This window comes from Maylandia zebra, linkage group LG3 (genome assembly GCF_041146795.1).
Source record: "Maylandia zebra isolate NMK-2024a linkage group LG3, Mzebra_GT3a, whole genome shotgun sequence".
NCBI lineage: Eukaryota > Metazoa > Chordata > Actinopteri > Cichliformes > Cichlidae > Maylandia > Maylandia zebra.
The window spans coordinates 18,984,688-19,003,243 of record NC_135169.1 but is presented as its reverse complement, the minus strand read 5'-3'; the positions used below and the strand labels follow the sequence as shown (position 1 = coordinate 19,003,243).

The 18,556-nt window shown below is 38.3% G+C and overlaps 1 protein-coding gene across 3 annotated transcripts; it reads left to right on the top strand.

Annotated features, from left to right (window-relative positions):
• The first annotated feature begins 7,283 nt into the window (after positions 1–7,283).
• Positions 7,284–16,420, top strand: LOC143417022 (programmed cell death 1 ligand 1-like). 3 transcript variants are annotated; one of them, XM_076882664.1, is made up of 6 exons: positions 7,284–7,533; positions 9,672–9,832; positions 13,640–13,990; positions 14,517–14,597; positions 14,699–14,803; positions 14,873–16,420. In XM_076882664.1, the coding sequence occupies exons 2-5, from the start codon at positions 9,766–9,768 to the stop codon at positions 14,800–14,802; spliced, it is 603 nt and encodes a 200-aa protein (XP_076738779.1). In that variant the 5' UTR covers positions 7,284–7,533; positions 9,672–9,765; the 3' UTR covers position 14,803; positions 14,873–16,420. The 3 variants fall into 3 exon arrangements, with proteins under 3 accessions (XP_076738779.1, XP_076738778.1, XP_076738777.1); XM_076882663.1 differs by having other exon boundaries at positions 14,696–14,803; positions 14,876–16,420; XM_076882662.1 differs by having other exon boundaries at positions 14,696–14,803.
• The last annotated feature ends 2,136 nt before the right edge of the window (positions 16,421–18,556 follow it).

The following is an 18,556-nucleotide window of genomic DNA, read 5'->3' as shown; positions in this document are numbered from 1 at the left end:
TTACAAGGAGGGAAAACAGTACACCTCTCTGAACAGTGTCTGGGAGGCTGTGGTTGCTGCTGCACGCAATGTTGATGGTGAACAGATCAAAACACTGACAGAAACCATGGATGGCAGGCTTTTGAGTGTCCTTGCAAAGAAAGGTGGCTATATTGGTCGCTGATTTGTTTTTGTTTTGTTTTTGAATGTCAGAAATGTATATTTGTGAATGTGGAGATGTTATATTGGTTTCACTGGTAAAAATAAATAATTGAAATGGGTATATATTTGTTTTTTGTTAAGTTGCCTAATAATTATGCACAGTAATAGTCACCTGCACACACAGATATCCCCCTAAAATAGCTAAAACTAAAAATTACTTCCAAAAACATTCAGCTTTGATATTAATGAGTTTTTTGGGTTCATTGAGAACATGGTTGTTGTTCAATAATAAAATTATTCCTCAAAAATACAACTTGCCTAATAATTCTGCACTCCCTGTATGAAAAATTAAAAAGGGTAAATTTAACTAGGAAGGAATAAAATATAAATTAAGGTTAAAAATGAAATAACTGTACAACACAAATTAGAATGAAGGGTAAATTTAACTGGGAGAATAAGATAAAATATATAAATTAAAGTTGAAAATAAAATAACTGTACAACAAAATACACAATATAGAACTATATAAGAATGTATGAAGAAATATAAATAAATATATACACAATAACAGCAGCATATACACAATAACAGCAGCGTGATTTAAGTATGCCAATTAGTACATGACTGGCATCAGGTTAGGGTTAAACAATGATCTCTCCAAAATGTTCTCTCCACACATCTCCAACTGTGCAGGGTTAAAATATAAATGTTGAATAAGTGACAAACAAGGGGAACATATACATACATATAGAATCCAACCTCGAAAAAAGGGAACATCCTTAACTATTTTAAAACATCATAAGATCATCAGGTTTGTTTCCACGCCCTACCCAACTTGCAAAAGACCCTTTCTTAAATACCCTTTCCCAGTTTCACCACCTATGAAGAACTGTGACAGTCTAACATCATTTTGTCATAGTATTTAGTCAGGGCCAGCCAATGGCATGAACAGTCTATGCGTTTTTTGGGTGGGGTTTTAGGGCTCAACTACTAAAGGCTGACCACATGACTGTCTGCGGAAAAAAAACGAAAGAAAAAAAGAAAAAAGAAAAAAAAAAGAAAAAAAAAACAGTCACGGTCACACACTGCATGTGGTTTTAAAAGCAACATGTCTGTTCACCACAACAATGGAGATGTGTAATATTAGTGCAGCTACGGTTTGTTCTTGAACATCAGTTCAAGAATTATGATGATTATGTGATTCATAATCATTATGAATCACATCAGTTCTGTTTTCTACTTTGATCACTTAGACCAAAAAAGTGTTGTTTTCAGATTCTTTCTTTTACATCTATAAACCACCTGTACGTTCTCATTTCTGCACCGAAACAGCTTGAAGCCTCAAGACAGTTTGTAAAACCATTTTGTGTTGCTGTGATGAGCATGAGTGCATTTCAGGTTTCAGATTTTGTTTAGCGTTTCTTTATTTTTGGCTTAGATCAGTTTAAAACTCTGACTCATAAGCACATACGTACAGTAAAATCCAGTAGATTGTGCTACCCAAAAATTACTCACCATCCCCAAAGCCAAGATACCAGTGTGGCCATCAGCCAGCGAGACATCAAATAACAAGACTATTTCTGTGCTTTATTCTTTGAAGAGACTAAAAACTGTTTGCAAGCTTTGCTTTCGGATCAGGTTACTGTCATAAGAGGCAAAAAAAAAAAGGAAGAATAAAACTGTCATGGGAATGTACAGTACGTCTATAAATACAGAAAGAAAAGCTGTGAAACTGAGAAAGAACAAGACTATTAAATTACAGTGAAGAAGCATGTTACTTGCTTCCAAATTCAAATAAATCTGAGGTTAAAATACTCGGCCTTAAACTTTTAGAAACACAGTGTCTAACCAGATACTTGCTCTGGATCTGTAATTCATTATTATCAGGATGTCCAAAAAACTCACTGAAAAGCCTTCAGTTAATCCAAAATGCTGCAGCAAGAGTACTGACAGGGACTAGAAAGAGAGAGCATATTTCTCCTGTTTTGGCCTCCCTTCATTGGCTTCCTGTTAAATCCAGAATTGAATTCAAAATCCTGCTCCTCACATACAAGGTCTTAAATAATCAGGCCCCATCTTATCTTAATGACCTTGTAGTACCATATCCCCCCATTAGAGCACTTCGCTCTCGCTCTGCAGGCCTACTTGTTGTTCCTAGAGTATTTAAAAGTAGAATGGGAGGCAGAGCCTTCAGTTTCCAGGCCCCTCTTCTGTGGAACCAGCTTCCAGTTTGGATTCAGGAGACAGACACTATCTCTACTTTTAAGATTAGGCTTAAAACTTTCCTTTTTGCTAAAGCATATAGTTAGGGCTGGACCAGGTGACCCTGAATCCTCCCTTAGTTATGCTGCAATAGACGTAGGCTGCCGGAGATTCCCATGATGTACAATTTCTTCCTCAGTCTCCTTTTTACTCCACGTGTTTACACACCGCTCTCCATTCGTTATTATGAATCACATTTCCACAACATGTCTGTGTCCTGTATCCATCCTCTCACCCCAACCGGTTAAGGCAGATTGCCACCCCTCACTGAAGCTCGTTCTGTTCAGGACACTGCTAGCATAATGGACAGGTTTGTGACGGCGCTCCCACAGAAACGCAAAGCAGAAGATAAAGCATCGCCGAATATGTTCCCCCTGCGTGGGAAGCACGCGCTGGTTTGTCCAAACCAAACGTTGAATGTTATCACACAGGAAAAAAACAACTAAACATAAAATGATTACACATGAAGATGGTTTGTTTTCCTGTTACTTAAGGCTACGTCCTCACGTACACGGGTATTTATGAAAACAGAGATTTTCCATTTTTGTTTAAAAGGAAATCTTGTCCACACAGGCAGTTTCGAAAAAATCTCTCCGTCCACGTGTAAACACAAAAAAACCAAGTCAAACGCTGTCAAGAACATACCAAACCCTAAGAGTGTGGAAATGTTGTCGCAAGGATTTTCTTGTGAAACAAAGCGGGACCTAGCAAAAAAAAAGTTTGCAAACCACTGGGGTGTCGAACTCCAGGCCTCGAGGGCCAGTGTCCTGCAGGTTTTAGATCGCGCCCTGAGTCAACACACCTCAGTCAAATGATTAGTTCATTACCAGGCTTCTGGAGAACTTCAAGACATGTTGAGGAGGTCATTTAGCCATTTAAATCAGCTGTGATGGATCAAGCACACATCTCAAACCTGCAGGACACCAGCTCTCAAGGCCTGGAGTTTGACACCTGTAGGCAACTGTTGTGATCTTGCATTGAATAAATAAAAGTGAACTGAATTAAATTGACAAGCAGTAAACATCAGAACAGCAGCGCAAGCAGAACAGGTCAGCTGATCACAGCCTGTAAACAATGAAAATTTCAAACTTTATCATGGGGTGATTCTCTTTGTGCGGCCACATTTCAGCTTCATAACATTTGTGGGGGAAAAGGAATTATGTTTTATATTTTTTTATTATTTGTATCAATACTGACAATACTAAATACATGAAATTCATAATGGTCAAGCTCAAGGATCGATAAAATAGTAATAACAACAACATGCACATGACTTCACACAGTCTTCAGTACATAGTGGAGGAAATGACAGAGTGAGTTTACAGTGTTTATGCTGTGAGAACTAAAGTTTAGTGCAGCTTGTCCTTTAGTTTAAAATCTCATGTGAACGCTGGTGATTGTTTTTATTCTCATTATTTACAGTTTTATATCAAAGAGGCCTTTAAATTCAGTCAGAGACAGAAGGCTGCAATAAAAGAGAGAACTGTGAGTATGTGAGTGAGTTTTTATGTTCTTACCTCTGAACGTACGAGGTTTCACTTCCTGTGTGGCGGTAATGTCAGTGTACGAGACAGCAGGGTTCACTTTATCTGCAATACAGAACAGTTCACGTGTTACACAACAGCTGGACTCAGATCCACATAAGTGCGTTTTAGTAATAATGTGGAAGGAAACAGAGAACTGCTGTTGGAAACAAAGCAAACAATGAATTTGAGAATCTGAGTCACATTTTTGGAGAATGAACATGCGAAGAAAACAAAGCAGTGACGTGAGAACAGCAACAGATCTCCGTCAACACCAACCAACACCCATCATTAAAGTGTTACCTGTGTTTGTTTGTAGGGTTTACCCTGCACAGTGAAGCAAGACGGAATCCCTCTGCTGACATCAGACGTGTTACGTAAACCATGATTATGAAACTGTGTCACATGGGATGACTAACATTCCCAGTGACACATCCACAGTTATCACCTGACCTCAGTGAGTTTATGATCAACTTATTCATTGCTAACATGTTTAGGAGCCATTCATGATTAAAATACGTGTTACAGTATAGTTATAGTTACTTGTGTTATTGTTCTGTTTCCTCACAGTTTCCAGCTGTGTTCACTTTATCTGCAAGTTTTCATGGGTTCGCACAACAGTCGGATTCAAAAATGCAAATCCAGAAAACTGAACTCGTAATAAAGTAAACACACTGCTGAAAATAAGTGAACAGGATTCTTTTGACACTTACGGTTAAAAAAAAATCACTGTGGCAGGGAAAGATTAGACTGGAAGAGAGCACAGATCTACTAAGACCAGTGGAACGAGCTGTCGCTGTTTGTTCAGTGTTTACTTTGTTTGGTTACCAAGGAAGGAGTTCCCTCTTCATTCCTAGTTCATCCCTTTTGGTGACGAAAAGAAAACTCTCTGATTGCTCATGAAAAGGAATGAACTATAAATAACAGAGTCACAAAGAACTCCTATTGTTTCAGAAACTACATTTTGGACAGTATTGGCGCCCAGTGTTGTGGAAATGACACAGTCTTCACCAGTGGGGATAGTTACAAAGCTTTCTTCGTTATGAATTAGCATACATGTTTTTATTGAACATTTGAAGATAAAAAAAAAACAAACAGAAACTCTTGTAGAGGACATAAAGTCAGAGATAGAAATGACAAGGAGCAGGTGCATCTAGCACAGGTAGAGCTGCTGCTAAATCTGTGGTAGAGGTGAGCTCAAAGGGCTCACAAACATTTCTCTGTTTTGGACAGGCTGGATTATCAGCTGCTATTTTTAAAGTTCTGTTTTTTTGTAGTTTTCAAAACTTTACTTTCAAAGTAGCATCCTGACAGTGAAGGTGTGTAAAAATGGGAAACAGATCCTGTTATGAGAAGTGCGCCAGAGAGGAAAGCTCTAAAAGAAAGACTTCCCTCCAGTGTCCCTGAAAATGTTTGTGTGAGTAAATTGTTTCTCAGCCTGTGATGTTTAATGTTTCAAAGGGTTGTACTGTTGATTCCTGTAAGCCAGAGAAAGGAACATAAAAACATTTTGTTTTTTTAATTTTCAGAGGTGAATCATGTCTGTTTATACGAGTGGAGTTTTTACCCTTCGATTCTTATCCTTCATTAATGTTGTCCTGCCTCTAACTCATCTCATCTGCAAAGGTAAATAAATAGATATATATTGGCATAAAAAATAATCACTAGGAGGAAAAAAATATTTATGTTCAGAAGATGCCTGGTCAAATACACAGATCACCTCTTTACACAGTAAAAGGCACAGAAAATGATTAGATACCAGCGTCGTTTATCTGCATTGTTGTTGCTCTTTGTGTTATTTTCTGAGTTTAAATAAAGAACAGAATATTTAGACTTTGAGGTCTGTGCAGAGATCCATCCATGTCTGAGGTGTTGCTTCAATCAGCCTTTCACCTGAATCCTACAACAATAAATCAAATCTGATGTGTTTCTTTGCAGGTTATTCTCAGGAAGCTCCAACAAAGCAAATAGTGTGTCTGCTGGGTGATGATGTATTTTTACCCTGTTTCCTGAAAACTGCTGTGGATGCTTCACAGCTGCAGCTGGAGTGGGCAAGAACTGACCTGACACCAGGATTTATCTACATGTGGGAGAAAAGTAAAGAAAATGTGGACGACAAGCAGCCATCATATGCTGGAAGAACCTCACTGTCCTTTTATAATCTGAAGCATGAAGACGTCTCACTGACTCTCTCCAAAGTACAGCTGTCTGATGAAGATGTTTCATTCCACAGCTGGGTCAAAGGTCATATGTTCATCTCATTGCTGGTAAGATTACTTCATGCAGGTTATGGATTTAATTATGAGTTCAATTTCATACTACTAAAGTTTTTAGCACTAAAAAATTAAAACATTTCATTTTATTTTTTTAGTGGAAGATTAATGATATTAACAATCTGCCACACAAACACATTGAGTAGGTATTCAAGTGTCCCCCTAACATGTGTGCTGCAGATCACTAAAAAGAGCCGGCTCTCTCGGCTCCGAACTGGCTCTTCAGGTTGTTTTGTTGCTTTAATTAATTTATTATTAACAATAATATAAAATTATGCACAAAAGGAATTACTAACGTAAAAAAAGTGGTTTTATTTATATATGTTTATATATAAATATATGCGGTGGCCCCTAGAGACAAAACACGTACAAACTCCAAAACACATTTCTAGCATGAACTGAACTTCCAAAGTACTAGATCACTTAAATTACACAATTGAAAGCATGTGTGTATCGTTTGTGTATTTATACACAGGCACTCATATATATTCAAATAATTTAAAAAAAGTTAATTTACCTGTTACTACCACACACCAAATCCAGTCATTGGTACTTGCTGGCTTGTGTAGGCACAAGATAACAAAAGCTCAACACTGCGCCCAGCATCCTGGAGCACTTCTGTTGTCTTTTGTACGTGTTTTGAGTTTTTACGTGCTTCTGAGTTTGTACGTGATTTGAAGTTTGTATGTGCTTTGTTTCTAGGGGCCACCGTAAATACACTTTTATTTATTCACTCCACATAAAATGTAATAAATAAATCATATTATACAAAAATCAACTATTCACATTTCAACTTTAACTATTTAAACTTTCAGCTTTTTCCTTTTACAAATTTAAAGTGAAACAACACAAAACACTGCAAACCACAACACAATTAAATATAAATTATAATATGAAAACTAAAAGAACATGCATATTCTCTGTCATATGGACCTGCATGAATAAACTTTCTGAATCCTTTATCATCTGCAACCGAAAATAGTTGTGGATGATTACTATACCTTTCTAATGTGACGTTGTTGTCCCTGCCTCTCTTTCTCTCTCTCTCTCCCTCCTGCTCTGTTCGTGTGCTACTGAGTGTAACTACCGCCCCTCCCCCCTCTGCCCAGCGTAAAGCACAAGGCTCGCGTGCAGAGTGAAGCGGAAAAAAAGTGCGAGAGAGAGAGAGGGTGAGAGAAAGAAAAAGAAAAAAGAATATAACCCACGTGACGGCTCGCGATAAGGAGCCGGCTCGCCATTTCGTTCGCAAACTACTGTAGGAGGCAGTAGAAAAATGCTGTTCTGTACATGCCCTGAAAGAAAGGTTCAGTAAACCAGTGCAACGATACTTCATTGTAAGTCTCAGTTATTGTATTTTTATTTTTTTGAAGATGCAACAGCATGCGTGTGCATATGTGTGTATGTATATATATATATATATATATATATATATATAATGTGTGTGTGTGTGTGTGTGTGTGTGTGTATACACTTAAAGTAGAAGTTGTTCAGGGACATTAAAGACGATCAAAAGTTCCGTTTGCTGAAGCGAAGCTGCAGTCAGCAAACCAGCTTTGCGCGAATTGACTAAATGCGCTGTGAGGCTCATCAGCTCTGTATACACAACTGAGGTCTGGGGAATGCGTGAGGGAATTCACGTCTTTAATGTCCCTGAACAACTTCTACTCTAAGGACTGCTTCTCACTGTGGAGTTTCTCCTTTGATCATCTTGGACTAATGTACAGTGTAAGCGGGTGTTTCCAGCTGCATGTTAGTGTAGATTACACTGAATTTTGATCACACATTGGCGGATGTGAAAAAGCTAATTTTCTTTCACTACGGGCTTTAATTCTGTGCTCGGGTTTCGTCTTAATCATACCTGTTCAAGGTAAACCGATGTTTTACTTAGACTCTGCTTTCAGCTGAAAGCAAACTTTCGCACGCAAAAAAGCGTAAAACGTCGTGATTCCCTGACGCTTTTCGGACTGGTGTCAAGCCAGCCTCCAATTCGGGTTTGGGACTTTATATACCTAAAACACAGGTATGATCGTTTGCTCGGACAGGAAAAAGTTAAACATTTCGTGAAACTATGACTGTCGTGTCTGCAAGTTCATGTTTAAGGAGTGGGTGAAATAATCGCTGGTTTGTCACAGCAGGTAAGTCCAGAGTTAAACTATTCTCACCTATGCTGCAAAATATTACCCACGCCTTTAACTTTTACTAGCAGCCCATGCACTTTGAGTATAAGAAGTCTGTGTCACGATTTGTCATGTTAATACATATAACATAATACATATAACCATTCAGTGGTCATTTTTAATGAATACAATTTATGATTTTATGTGATTTATGGTTTTCACTGCCCATAAAAATCATTGTCTGGAAATAAATCTGCAAACATGAAATCTGCACAAAATTATTTCTGGACAACAGCTGATGTTTTAAAACTGACATTCTTATTTCCTTCAATCTGAGGATCTTTGTTTTTTGTTCGGAAGTAATAAAAATGACAGATGTGCCTTGTAGTGTGGATTGTGCGTTGACAAATTTGTGTTTTGGTATCTCAGAAATGTATCTCAGAATGGTTTACACCTCAGGGCGATTTGTAGTGATCTTATGCACGGAGTCCATAAATCACCTGTGTTTGTAGCTTGTTAGTTTAGCTGAAGAACAAATAATGCAGTCTCTACCTACAAGATGATCAGACCGGAGCTTCTGGTTTGACTCAGTATCATACTGCCTCTGTCTCAGATTTGTTTCCTGCTCAGCTCCAGCAGACTCTCATAATCATGAACAAACTGAACTAAAGTATTATAAATTATTGATGCATGCCTGAGCCTTCACTGCTGTTCTGGTAACACTTCTGTGCTAGAGGTAAATCTCTTTACTGACGTCACTGGATTCAACCAAATTTCAGTCATTAATTTATGGTTTTCACGCTAATGTGATGTTTACCAGAGCTCAAGAAGTCAACTCCTCTTGCAAACACAATTGGTAAAATATTCACTGCCAGAAATCCATGATGATGTTTCCATGTAGCAGAGGATCAGTCAGTCTCTTACACCCAATTACATTTAAGGAAAAAGCAGGTTTTAATCCAGCAACATTTGATTTTGCCAGATTTGACAAGTTTCATGTTCAGAATAAATAAAAACATATATCATGGTATGTGTGGATTTCTAAAGCATGTTCCTGTAAATTATCTCTGTATGCTGCTCACTGACGTTCTTACTGTCTTATATTTTTCTGATTTCAGTTTAGTTTTCAATAAATCAGAGATATTAGGTGTCGCTCAGGTTTCCCCTCGCATTCTTAGATCTAGTAGATTTCTGGTGTAGTTGTTGCTCTCAGCCACCTGCTAACATTAGTAGTTGGTCAGCATCGTAGCTGCTGAATTAAATTTTATTCGTCATGTCGTTTTACAATCAAAGTGTCAATATAAACTGAGCAGCATGTCTGTGTTGAGACGTAACAGTTATCTTTTTGTCTGCAGCCTGAATGTGATGATGATGATGATGATGATGATGATGATGATGATGAGGAAGAAGTAGATCTGGTTCCCCACAGACTGTTAACAAGATGACAACATGGATTTCATGGCTTTCTTCATGGTCCCACTGTGGACTTTAATGCTCCGCTTGGGTTCAGTTAGAGGTAAATAATGTGTTTCTATTACCATTATCTACTTTTAGTTTGTCTTTTTTTAACTAATGCTAAAATTGATTGTAGGTACTGAGCCAGTTTTTGTATGTTGACACCTTTCTAATGTGACAGTGTTTTTAATTTTTGATGATTTTAAAAATGGAGATGGCATTTCCAGTTAGAGCAGGTTTGTTGAGACTCTGGATAAGAAAACACTGAATGTGGAGACAAGTAATCCAAAGAAATAAAGGCTAGGGAAATTTTCCTGAAGACTATTTAAAGAAATGACAAAACTGCCTAAGAGTTCAGGCTGTGTTTAAGAACAAAGGTGGTCATAACAAATACTGACTTTCTAGTTCATTAGTAAGTAAGTAAAACTTTATTTATATAGCACCTTTCAAGATAAAATCACAAAGTGCTTCACAGAAGCTAAAACCTAAAAATAAAAATCAACCAAAAGCAAGTTTAAAAAGATGAGTTTTTAGCTGTTTTTTAAAAGCGACCACTGAGTCCACAGATCTCAGGCTCAAAGGGAGAGAGTTCCACAATCTGGGGGCCACAGTTCCAAAAGCTTTGTCGCCTTTTGTTTTCAGCCTCGTGTGTTGGACGGCAAGCAAGCCCTGGTCACATGACCTCAGGGACCTGCTGGGAATGTATGGATGTAAAAGTTCACTTATATGTGTTGGTGCTTGTCCATGCACTTAAACTGGATTCTGAATTTAACGGGGAGCCAGTGCAGCTGAATCAGCAGGGGTGTGACATGGGAAAACTTGGAGGACTTGGTCAGAAGCTTTGCATCAGCGTTCTGAACAACTTGCAGACGCTCCAAAGAGGCTTTACATAAACAAGTAAACAAAGAATTACAATAGTCCAGACTAGAGCTGGGCGATAGAACGATAACGATATGTATCGCGATATAACTTTTACTCGATAGAGAAATTAAGCTATCGCGATAGACCTCGCCGCTCTTGTCCTCTTAAAAAAAAAAAAAAAAAAAAAAAAAAAAAGGTCAGCCAATCCAAATTAAGTAGCGCAGAGCCGAACCAATCACAGCCGCAGCGTCACGTCGCGTGACTTGTTACGTACAGCACAAGTGCCAAGCCGCACGTGTGTTTGTTTGGGAAGCAGCCAGCGGGTAATGGAGCCAGCGCGTAATGGAGGAAATGAGTGTGCCGACTAGAAAAATCAACCGAGCGTGACCGAAGAGGAAACAGATGATGGTTCCAATGCCGGAGAGATTGTCGAACGGAAGAGCCATAGAAGTTCCGTAGTGTGAAGGTATTTCGGCTATTTCAAGTCTGACAAAAAACAGAGTAGCGTGCACTGTAAATTGTGCCGAAAGCAAGTCTGGAAATACAATAAACTGGTGCATGCGTCACACTGTGCGCCACGTTATTGTTTCGGTGAAATGAATTTCTACAATACTGTTAATTCTACTCTCTGCAGTGTTTAAATGCTTACATATACACACAGTTACTGTCCGTCCACACATACGACTCGGTTCTGCTTCTATGCCCCAGCTTTGTTTACTTTTTCCCACCGAGGCTTCTAGACTTCTGATTGGCCAACATTTCTGCACGGTTAGGAATCTAGCGCCACCTGCTGCTTTGGCATGTTCATAGCAGCGTTTTCCTTCATTTCTGCCTTTATGTGTGGACGGGATTATTTTTTAAAACGAAAATGGAAAATCTCCGTTTTCAAAAATACCCGTGTACGTGTGGACGTAGCCTCAGTCTCTGACTGGAAGTGCTAATTCGTCATTCGGCTTTTGTCAGACTAAAGTAACTGTTAAAACTGTTTGAAAAGCTCAGCTATACAACAAGGAGAGATTGAGAATTTCCTTTTAGTTCTCAGTTTATTTGATATTGACAAAAGTTAGTCAGTTTTGTCTGTTCTTCTGTAAAACAAACTAAGATTTATTTTTAGAATTAATATTTTGTTTCTAAGTGGAATTGACAATTTAGTAGTCTGTTTCGTTTGTTCTATTTTGAAACTTAAACGCTTTAGCGGCTGCCTTTTGTGTAGTTTGCAATATTTGTCTTTATTTATCTGAAAAAGTACATCTACCCTGTTGAACTTATTATGGGAAATAAATATTTAAATAAAAACAAGCTGCTGATTATTTCACATTTTACTTGTGAGCAACAGCACATTTAAATCTTACAAATATAGTTATTTGGCTTATATCGTGATAGATATCGTTATCGCCTGAAATGAAAAAAACATATCGTGATATGAAAAAATCTCATATCGCCCAGCTCTAGTCCAGACGAGATGAAACAAATGCATGAATGACAATTTCTAATTCGGAGCGCGACTCAGCAATATTTCTCAAGTGATAAAAACAGGAGTGAACCAAAGATTTTACATGGGCATCCAAAGTCAGGGCTGAGTCAATACTAACACCAAGGCTCCTGATAGACGGTTTGGCAAATGTAGCAAGTGGACCCAAGTTTTCCATAACACTAGGTACAAAATTTTTAGGAGCACAAACAAGAACTTCAGTCTTCTCCTCATTTAGCTGAGGTAAGTTTCCAGTTATTATTGTACAGACTCTGTATTTATCTTATTTACTGTATTTTCATGAATGTTAGCAGACATTTCAATAAATCACTGCATCGTTTCACATTTTCCTACAAAGAATGCAATGAAGGACAGCTCAATAGTTCCACGGCTTTATATTCACACGCTGCACAGTTTATTTCTCAAACTATTTTTTTTTTTAAACAAGTAAAATAATGTTCTCCATGTGGAGTGCTTTGAGGTCAATCCAGCACTGTTATGGACATTTTATAAATATAAAATCGCAGCAGTCTTTTACATTTATATTTCTAGTTGAATTTTGTTTTATACATTAGTTTACACATTTTAAAAGATGGTGGTGAGATGTATGTTTGGAGACGTGTCATTGACAAAAAGACTGGAGGCCGAGCTGAAGCTTGAACACAAAATGTTGGAAATGTTTGGATTAAATCATCTGTAGGTGGAACAAGGATGGCCAGAGTAAAACGTGGAGTTATACTGTTGGCTGTTGTTCTACTAGTATCTCAGAATGGTTACTGTGTTTGGACATTGTTTCATATGGAGTAATTTCTATGTGACAAACACCTTGATTAAAATTTTAAGCTTGGGTTACTTTAGCTGTAAAAATGAAGAAAAGACTTCAGTATAATTCATCACCTTTACAGGTGTCCCACACACCAACTCCTGTGACTGTAATACTGTGATATTTTACATTAGTCCGTACTACTGGCTATGGATTCCTCTCAGGTCATTAGTATTTGGTGTTATTTTGAACAAGTTCTGAATGTTGTGGACCAAATATTTGTTTTCTGCTTTGAACATTGTCAACAAAGTCTTTAAATTTAAGAATATGACATTTAAGGAAAAGTAGATTTGATAATTCTTTTGAGTTGGTTTTATTTATGATCCTTGTTGTTCTTTTTTGCAGAATGTATATTGGATGGTGTGTTTACAGGTGTCTCCCCACATTTACACAGTATATCATATACAGAAGTATAATAGAACAATACAGAGTATAATAATGTTTGATTTCAGAGATTTTAACTTTACAGAGCATTGAGAGAGACTTTGAAATTTTGCCTTTTAACTTACCTAAAATGTGGAATCCAGGATAGTTTGTGCTTACTCAAGAAACATAATTTCAGATACTCTAATTCAATGTTATTTATTGTCAGTTTACTATTGGTAGAATATATGTCGGTAATGTACAATATGGACAGAAACATGTCAGGGGGGAAAAAAACACAAGTTGTATAAAGTTGTGAGTGTGTCTGCTCCTCTCTGTCTCCTCAACAGGATCGTTTGTAGTGGATGTGACACAGAGCTCCTATCAGGCAGAGGAGAACCACAACATCACACTGGAGTGGACGTTCACCACCAAACCAGACACGTCCATCTCAGCACTGAAGATCCTCTGTAGCCTGAATAATGACTTAACTCTGTATTATCTTCGTGATGGTGTCGAGTTCTCAGAGGTTCAGGACAAAAAGTTTTCAGGACGAGTCCAGAGTGACAAAGACGCCCTCAGAGAAGGACGAATCAGACTCCAGCTGTCCAGACTCAGGACTGAGGACTCGGGTCTGTACCTGTGTGAGGTGGACACAGGTTACGGCAGTGGCTACAACAGCTGCAGACTCACCGTCTCTGGTAAGAAAATTCATTTATACACATGTGATCACTGTGATCTTAGACCAGAAATTGAGATAAGAATGTACTTATTAATCTAACATCAAACAAAATAATTTTTCTCTTTTCACAGCTGTTACGAGTATTTTTTTTTCCTTGTACACACATATTTCCATTTTATATACATGCATAGTTGTGTTCAAATTTTTCATCTTCAATGACTTTAAAACAAGAGTTGGGCACAAGTTTGAGTCATTGTGAAGTTTGTTTACTGAAGATCCAAAAAACTCAAAGATCATCATTTTTCTCTGTGGGAAAAAGAGCAGCATGTTGTTGTGGGACTGCAAGTTTGTGCCATCACCATGTGAGCTGCTTAAAATGTGACAATAATTTAAAAGAAATTCACGTTGACATCTTTTTGGACATTAGCACCAACTTGAACATTTCAATGTTATTCTGTGATTCAAAACTCAAATGTCAACATTCTGGTTCTTACGTCTTTATTCTTGTACCTATTATGACGCAACTGATTTTTGTGGTTTTCTAGATGCAAAATTTGCTAAAACCTCAACAACGACACTGCTGCTTTTCCCAACTCCAGATCCTGAGGACATGACTCAGAGACATGGTGAGAAGACCGTCCAACTTTTCTCTGCATCATTCTTCTTTGGGTTGTGTATTTGTGGTGAGCTCTTTTTTTTCCTTTTTCTTTTTTTTCTACATCAGCAGGTCGATCCTGGGTCCCTGTGGTCATTGTTGTCATCACCGTACCATTAGTTTTGGCTCTCGCTGGTTTTGCTGCATATTTCTCTCCACGTCTTGCAGAAACGTAAAGTAAGAAACAAACAAACATGTTGTTGCTTCTTGCACCGTCAGACTGACTCATTATTCTACTTCTTTCAGCAGAAGCATCCAGAGGATGATGAGACACAAAAACAACCACTATCAGTCTAGCTGCTGTACTCAAATGAGCGTTGGTCTTAATGGAGCTGAGAGAGATTTATCTTTCCTGGATCTTAACATTTATGTTGGATTCAAACCATCAACCACAGGGTGACACTCGGGCCCAGCAGCACTGAGATCATCATAAGGTCACTCCTACAAAAGGATGTGAGATTGACTTGAACTTTGACCCCAGCTGAAGATTCGAGCCTCATCCAGCTTATTTATTGAGCTCATTTTCAGACAAACAAAGTGACGTACAAGAAAACCCAGAGTGGAAGATCAGAGGATCTAAACAGGAAATATTTCTTACAGACGTCTTCAGTCAGAGTTGCTGCTGTCAGACTCTGGAGGATCTGCTTGGAAACATCAAGCAGTGAAACTGATGGATTTCCTCCTTCAATACAAAACTGTGAAGTTCAGCCTGGAGAAGAAACACTCCTCTGCCTCACTGTCAGCGTGTTTAATGAATTTACTTACTGGTTCTTTGTTTGTTTGTTAAAGGTGAACTTAAACCTTTCAGGGAGACCTCAAAGTGTCTCTGAGGGACTAATTAAAGGGTTAAAATCCTTCCTGATCATCACTGTGCTGGGCTGACATTGATCATTCCCAAACAAGCAGTCTTTTCCATTCCATTTGCATTCATTACAGATGAAAGTGGATATTTCCAGCACAGTTCATGTGGAAAGTTCGGGGGGAGTCACCTGAAAATTGTGTTGGTGACACAAAAGACTGGAAAAGCACCAACAAGTTTTAAAGTAACAGAAAGAGAATTTATGGAGCTCATAAGGAGAACTCCTTTGTTTTACTGATCTCACTGTATGAAAGCAGACTTTGTTACCACAGCTGATGAGCTCTGATTGTTTTTTGTTTTCTTTCTTTCATCTTTACTGTCTGAGAGAACCTGAGCTATAAGCTGATTACTTTAAACACCCTTCGTTAATCATCTGCTGCACTTTATAAACATCCAAAACAATGTGATTTACATTTTACATCTCTGGATTTTTAAAGCTACAAATAATTAATTAAGTTTAATGTTAAACTTCCTGCTGGTCAGGACTCGATGTTCAGTCTGTAAAGTTTAGTCTGATTTGCGATCGTGTTTTCAGTTTAGTGCTGAGAGTTGCGAGTGTAAAAGTGTTCCAACGGTTTTATTTATTAATTTTTATTAAATCTTTGGTCCATTTTTAAGTCTTAAAGTTTTACATTTACAGTGTCTTCACTGTGTTGCTGAACAGACAAACAGGAACTTTAATGCTCCATGTTCATTATGTGTCACTGTAATTAAGTAGAGATGTCTTTTACTACCGAATGTAAGATAGAAGATGTAAGAAATTATAAAATGAAATGAGAGATGATAAAAGCTTCACTTGTTTTACTGGAGATGAAATGTTGATGTTCACCTTAATTCGGACTCATCTTTTCAGTGCAATACCAGAGCTGGACACTAGAGGCCACCTTGTGATTTCTGTTTTAAAGCAGTAAACATTGTCACTGATTTGTTCCACACATGAGTGTGCGTCTACGCTTCCTACGTACAAACACGTCTCTGCAGCCTCTGTGACTGCTGCAGTCAGTGGGAGTTATTGTTAATGTCCTGCAGGCCTGTAGGGGGCGACAAACAGACTTTAAAAGTAGCTACAGCCCTCGAGGCCTGGAGTTCGACACCCCTGAGCTACAGTGATCAACTTCCTTTTAAAGTGTTTTGAATGAGCGTTTTGTCCATCACCATCAACAGATACAGCAGTCCCCTGTCAATCACAAGTTAAGCCTACCGTAAAGCAGGCCTGTCCTCATGTTCTTTACTCTGATGGGACCATCGTTACCAACTGAAGGTCATGTTGTATCAAATGCTCCTTTTATCTGTTGCTCATGAGGAAAATAAATTACCAGACAAACTAATTAAAAAAAAAATACAGAGAAAATGACTCTTCTCTCTTTTTTAGAGTCGAGTCCTGAGGATCTAAAGTTTGGAGATCAGTGACAGAGATTTAATTTTGACAGTCTTGAATTTTCGTTCACATTCATAAACATTAAAACAAATCTTCTCACTCGGCTCCACAGCTTCAGGATAATACAGGATGGATCTGTATTAGGTTTGTTTACAGGTGGAGCTGCAGAAACCTATTTGCTGCTTTTTTCTAGACTTGGGCATCACAGTTTGATCGGAGTGTAACTCTGACTTGTTGAGATATTAGCATTACTTCTGTTACAGTCTTATTTTATATTCATGTAGCACAATGAGTACTGTATTTCCATATTACATTATTAGCCACTGTCACTGTTAGTAGCCAATCACATTAGATATCTGAGCATCCCTGACTCACTCACCTGTTGCCGTGCGCATCCAGCTCTTCGGTCACCTGACGTCCCAGCTGTCACTGGTAGGACTTGCCTACATGTAGCTGCTGCCTCAGCCTGAATTGGCGAAGTTACATTCAATCAAGATGGTCTGGCATGCTACAACTTTATAGTTGTTAAGTTCTGGCTACAAGTATACATACCCATCTGGTACATTTTTTTTTATTATTATTATTATTATCATCATCATCATCCTACCCAATTATGTTTCTTTTAATCAGAGTATGCTGTTTTAATGACTTTACAATATCATTTACATTGTGTTCCTTACATTTTCCCCAATTGTATGTTATATTAATCCTATATTTCCGTTTTAATATTTCTAATGTTTGCCTTGTTTTCTTCACTGTCTGGTCTGCCTCTGTCTCACCTGTATGGATGCATTTACACCTAAATGTCCCCAACAAAGGATGTTTTAATTCACCACTATTCCAGTGAAACACGAGTCTCCCATCTTCCTGCTACCAGTCTGGAGTTTTTGTTCACCAAAGCACACACCAACTTCATACTGACGGACAGATCACTGCCCTTTTGCCGCCTTGTCTGACCGTGTTTTGTGGCTTTGGTTCACTTCGCCTCACTCTTCCCCATTCTTGTCAATAAATCAGGCCGTTCTGCAACCATGGCAGCCATTCACTCTATGGCTTTATTCATGGTGTATTTTACCCCTTCACCAAAGGCCGTTTTCGTTTACAACATTATATTTGCAGTGTTCGTCTATCTATCAATATCTGCGGAGTATTTTTTTAACGAGTATCCTATTTTCTAAAGCACAGCGTGTAAAGGGTAGCTCGGTTAGCAGGATGCTAGCATGTAGCGCTTAGTGAGACACGCCTCAGACGAGTTGAGCAAAGACCCCGTCTGTGTACTTTACACGTGAGCAACGGATTTAAATAAAATTAACGTTTCAAAAGACAAACTTGAAGATAAAAAACAATATACTTACCGGAGAATCGCCAGGGTTTGCCGCTGCCATCTTGCTGCTCCTAAATTCAAAACTGCCTCTGCAGTCAGGCAGGGGAGGCGTGGAAATTGTCTTTGAGTTAGTCAAACGTTTTCCTTAGTTCGAGTAGATGATAAAATAAAAATAAATGGGATTTTAAGTAGGACTAGGCGTTCTGTAATGATCTCTATTTAGGAGAAAAACTTAATCACTCACCTTTAAACAGCTCTCTTTTAGGAGACACGCTGCTGGCTAACGGTGTCATGTGATCAAACAGCGTAATTTAATTGGCTGAGAGCCGCTCGACTCGATCTAGTGCTGATTGCTCTGGCTTGGGTCAT

Excerpts from the sequence above, each read along its gene's own strand:
- LOC143417022 (XM_076882663.1), top strand. The coding sequence starts at position 9,766 with ATGGATTTCATGGCTTTCTTCATGGTCCCACTGTGGACTTTAATGCTC. Across the intron at positions 9,833-13,639 it reads CCGCTTGGGTTCAGTTAGAG|GATCGTTTGTAGTGGATGTG; the intron begins GTAAATAATGTG and ends TCTCCTCAACAG. Across the intron at positions 13,991-14,516 it reads CTGCAGACTCACCGTCTCTG|ATGCAAAATTTGCTAAAACC; the intron begins GTAAGAAAATTC and ends GTGGTTTTCTAG.